The sequence below is a fragment of the Triticum urartu genome, chromosome 6, assembly GCF_003073215.2.
Source record: "Triticum urartu cultivar G1812 chromosome 6, Tu2.1, whole genome shotgun sequence".
NCBI lineage: Eukaryota > Viridiplantae > Streptophyta > Magnoliopsida > Poales > Poaceae > Triticum > Triticum urartu.
Genome location: NC_053027.1, coordinates 30498498 through 30503578, shown reverse-complemented (window position 1 = coordinate 30503578; position 5081 = coordinate 30498498). Strand labels below are relative to the sequence as shown.

General features: G+C 54.7%; 1 protein-coding gene across 1 annotated transcript; it reads left to right on the top strand.

Moving 5' to 3' along the window:
* Positions 1-4270: 4270 nt before the first annotated feature.
* LOC125515869 (histone H4) lies at positions 4271-4847 on the top strand. The gene has a single exon (XM_048681361.1). The coding sequence runs from the start codon at positions 4358-4360 to the stop codon at positions 4667-4669; it is 312 nt and encodes a 103-aa protein (XP_048537318.1). The 5' UTR covers positions 4271-4357; the 3' UTR covers positions 4670-4847.
* Positions 4848-5081: the final 234 nt, after the last annotated feature.

Below are 5081 nucleotides of genomic sequence, written 5' to 3'. Positions count from 1 at the left end.
GTCTACACACTTAAGGTTCGATGACGCTAGGGTTATTAGGAAGACTTGTATGTGATTACCGAATGTTGTTCGGAGTCCCGTATGAGATCTCGGACGTCACGAGGAGTTTCGGAATGGTCCGGAGGTGAAGATTTATATGTAGGAAGTTGTCATACGATCACCGGAAAGGTTCGGGGGCATATCAGTATTGTACCGGGGCCACCGGAGGGGTTCCGGGGGTCCACCGGGAGGGGCCACCTCTCTCGGAGGGCCTAATGGGCCGTAGAGGAAAGGGAACCAGCCCTACATGGACTGGGCGCATCCCCCCATGGGCCCATGCGCCTAGGGTTGGGGGGGGGACCCTAAAGGGGGCGTCCCCCTTGCTTGGGGGGCAAGCCCCCTCCCCTTGGCCGCCCCCCTCTAGATCTCATCTAGAGGGGGCCGGCCCCCTTCCTCCTTCCCCTATAAATATAGGGGCAAGGGAGGGCTGCACACGACATCCAAGGCGCAGCCCCTTCCCTCCCCAACACCTCTCCTCCTCCGCAAGAGCTTGGCGAAGCCCTGCCGGAGTACTGCAGCTCCACCACCACCACGCCGTCGTGCTACTGTTGGAGCCCTCTTCCTCAACCTCTCCCTCCTCCTTGCTGGATCAAGGCGCGGGAGATGTCCTCGCTCCGTACGCGTGTTGAACGCGGAGGTGCCGTCCGTTCGGCGCTAGGATCTTCGGTGATTTGGATCACAACAAGTACGACTCCATCAACCCCGTTCTCTTGAACGCTTCCGCTCGCGGTCTACAAGGGTATGTAGATGCACTCCTCTTCCCCTCGTTGCTAGATGACTCCATAGATTGATCTTGGTGATGCGTAGAAAATTTTAAATTTCTGCTACGATCCCCAACATCTTCATCCCACGTTGAGGGATGGTTACATGATCCAATTATATTAGCATTGTTGAGAGATTGCACTAGCGAAAGTATGGACCCTAGGCCTCATTTTCAAGCATTGCAATACCGTTTTTGTGTCTGTTTACTATTTGCTACCTTGATGTTTTTATTTATTCAGATTATAAAAATATATTTCTACCATCCATATTACACTCTTATCACCATCTCTTCGCCAAACTAGTGCACCTATACAATTTGCCATTGTATTAGGTGTGTTGGGGACACAATAGATTTCTTGTATTTGGTTGCAGGGTTGTTTGAGGGAGACCATCTTCATCCTACGCCTCCCATGGATTGATAAACCTGAGGTCATCCACCTGAGAAAAAAATGCTATTGTCCTACAAAACTCTACGCTTGGAGACTCAACACGAGTCTATAAGAATAAAGTTGCGTAGTAGACATCACACCGCGTGTCGGATTTCTCCTCCCTCCTTGCGGCATTTCTCTTGTCGTCGGTGATGCACTGCTCGATCGATGATTGCAGCCGCTCGGCAGTCGGTGCCATGCCCATCGCCGTCTTGGCTCTTTTGTTGCCATCAGGGCACCCATCCGCTGCGCCCGGGGCGGGCGTGTCCGGCTTGTAGGTCTCCTTGGCCTTGGCGAGGGTGAGCCGGACATCCCTCCACTTCTCGCATGACTCGATCAGGGAGAACACGTGAAGGAACTTGAACTCTTGGTTGCTGCTATCCTAGCGGTACATGGTGAACATCCGGACCATCTGCGCAGCTGAAGAACAAGTGTCGGCGACGTGCACGGCGAAAGAAGTGTGCCAGTGGTTGGACATACCCGACCCTCAACTTTGGCGCCGCTTTTCGGGCGAGCCGCGATCTCCTCGACGATCCCATGCCATTTGTTGCATGATCGCCCAATGGTTCGCCATGGCCTTTTTGTCGCGCTGCATGTGGATGGCGGCGAAGTAGGGGTCGACCAGCTTGCACTCATCGAACGCCGACTTGATCCGTCTCCAGTACGCGTCGACTTTCTGGTTCGCGCCGGTGATCGGGTCGATGTTGACGGTCTTCCATGCTTCGGCGAGGCACTCGTCTTCTTTGGACGCCCACTTGACGTGCGGCTCGCCCGTCCTGACATTCGCCCCCTTGCTTCTTCTTTCCCCCTTTCCTCGCCGGCGCCGGCTCCATCTCCTCCTCCCCCCCTCCTCGGCATCTTCGAGCTCCTCGTCCATGTTAACGGCGGTGTCCATTGTGTCGTCTTGCGTGTGGAACCCGGGGTAGGTGGCTGCGGCGACTGAGCCGCTCGTGATGATCTCGTCCATGTCGGCCTTGGTCGCGTCGGGGTTGCCTAAATGTGGCGCCGAGGCTTGTGAGAAGGGTAGGGCGCCCCGACGCAGAGGCGCCGTCGGCGAGGCTGAGTACGCCGGTGGCGAGTAGTTGTACTGGGCGTGGAGGCCGGCGAATGCGAGCGAGGGAGTGTGCTGGTCGGGGTTCAGCCTGGAGGGTGAGGCACGCGGCGGCGCGCCATGTGGGAACGTGATGTTGGGGTTGAATCGACCATGCGCATCGCCGTCGGAGCAGCCAGGAGAGGGAGCGTACCCCCAGCGCGGTGGCGGCGGTGAGAAGTTGGCCGGCGATGCAACGCTCTACTGGCTCCCCCACATAGCTTGCGGGCCGTGTCCGCACGGATTCATCATCCTCTCGTGAGATGCCTCTGCCTGCTCCACCGCCACCGCCGTCGCGGCCGCGTCCCTGGCCTTCTTGGCGTTGAGCCTGTTCCGCCGGTCGGTGGTGATAGCCTCCCGACGCCGAACCTCCGCCCTCCACTCGTCGTTGGACACGCCCGGTGTTTTGCCTGCGGTGCCCTCGGCTTCCTCTGTTTTCGGCTGGGTGGAATCGACAGTGGCAGCGGAGCGAGGGTCCGAATACTTTTTTGGCGGCATGGCGGCCGGATGGCGGGGAGCGGGAGGAGAATGGCGGGGCAGAAGGGGGGAAGCAATGAGGAAATGGAGGGAGGGGGGACTGCGGGAAAAGGCCTGTCTGTCGCCGACAGAGCTGGCCCACGCGCCTTTTCGCTTCGGCCGGTGCCCCCAGGCGCCCGGGGGGGGGGGCTGGGTTCGTCTCGGGTTCACCGGCTCTTATTTCGGCCCAAACCGGCGATAAACAAGGACCTGTGGGCGCAACTGGGCCGATTTTTCGCTGCCGGCGCTAAAAAAGGCGCCCCCTCCCCCCGATATGCTTGGCACATTACCAATCTCCACCGCATGCAACGGTCTACTATTCCAGCAAAAAAAAATTCTCTATAGGTCTTCATCGGTACTTTAATGGCTGGATTTCTCGATGTTAAGCTATGGTGGTGCAATGACAATAAATTTAATTGCGGCTCCGGCAAGAATTTTGAGGCATATAGTCATAGGTCATTTGTTTAGGACCATTTTTATGTTTGTGAGTTCAGGTAGCATAATATATCTGTCTGTATCCAATATTCTATTTATCGGCAAAAAAAAAACACTTATACCGTCAATGACAATAGGAAGAAGAAGAAGAAAAAAATTAGAAGGATTGTTTAGCCATACAGACGACGAATCAACTCTCACCTCGCTAGCTACAAAAAGTAAATAAGTATATGGGCAACAAATAGGCAAATTAGTGAGTTTTGCTCATTGCTTTGTATGACTACCGACTGTCAGATTGCGGGACATGGAGTTTTGTCTCCCTGCGCACATGCACCCACGTGAACAGTAAGACAAAGAGACGATGTTTTCAAATACTGCCGCGTTGGCTCAAGCACCGGTCTCCATTGCCATAGCTCTCTCTGAATTCCCCTGGCCCAAAAGTCCAAGTTATTGAGGGAGAAAAGACTTAAAATGTTCATGATTTTTTTATGAATTTAAAACAGTGTTCACAATTTTTTTTTGAAAAATCTTTGTAAATTTTTAAAAGATCATTTTTATAGAAGCGACTCTAAAAACAAAAGAAAACCAGACAAAAAACTGAGTGAAAACCGAATTAACAAACACAGAAAAAAAACTCATCTGAAAGCTTCACAAAACCTGTTGAAAGGGATCTTTACATTAAAGAGAGTGTTCAGTGTTGGCTGAGTGCCAAATAGGAAATATGAAAGCTGCTATCGGCGGCTTGAGCTGCTCCCAAGGCCCAAAACAATGGTCACGAATGCACCTCCCTCCAGTACATCCCGAGCTCCCGAGAAAACACACCTCCTCCCGCCCACGCCCCCGCTCCACGCCACGTCAGCGATCCGCGCCACCTCTTCTCTCCCACTCCCAGCCATCCACTCCATCGGACGGCTCACACCCCGCATCACGCGGATCGCGCCCATCTCCTCCCCGGTAACCTCGCAGCTATAAATCCCCCACGCCCCAGCCCCGTTCATCTCATCCCACCACATCACCGCAGCAACCACAACCAGCAACACACACACACCAGCCAAGCGAAGCTCGGCCGGAGAGAGAAGCGTCGAAGATGTCTGGCCGCGGCAAGGGAGGGAAGGGGCTCGGCAAGGGCGGCGCCAAGCGCCACCGGAAGGTGCTCCGCGACAACATCCAGGGCATCACCAAGCCGGCCATCCGCCGTCTGGCGCGCAGGGGCGGCGTGAAGCGCATCTCGGGGCTCATCTACGAGGAGACCCGGGGCGTGCTCAAGATCTTCCTGGAGAACGTCATCCGCGACGCCGTCACCTACACCGAGCACGCCCGCCGCAAGACCGTCACCGCCATGGACGTCGTCTACGCCCTCAAGCGACAGGGACGCACCCTCTACGGATTCGGCGGCTAGGCCACGCGAATCGATCCCCCCCACCAACAGATTTGTGCTCGTAGCTAGCTATGGCTGTGTAGTGTTCATGGGCTTGGGTGTAATGGCCGCATCTCGCTGCTGTATGTCCTGGCCTTCACTGTTGTTGCTTGGGTTTAGTCCTGGGATGAAATGGAAATTGAAGTGGTTTACCCTTGAATTCTTCTGCAATCTCTCACTTGCTCATGTCAATTTGTGTTCGTTGTCAGATGTTACTAATTTCCAATTGCTTTCTTGCTCTGTAGTCTGCTGCCTCCCGAAATCAACCGTGTGGGCTTCAGTGTACGGTTGATTCCAACCATCCTTGCATTTTTGTAGTTTGCGTTTTCCCCAAATCCATGGTTGTTAACACATTTCACTTGTGGTTGTGCCAAATGAAGCAAGTTTCATACCT

Coding starts and splice junctions, on each gene's coding strand:
- LOC125515869 (XM_048681361.1), top strand. CDS start 4,358: ATGTCTGGCCGCGGCAAGGGAGGGAAGGGGCTCGGCAAGGGCGGCGCC.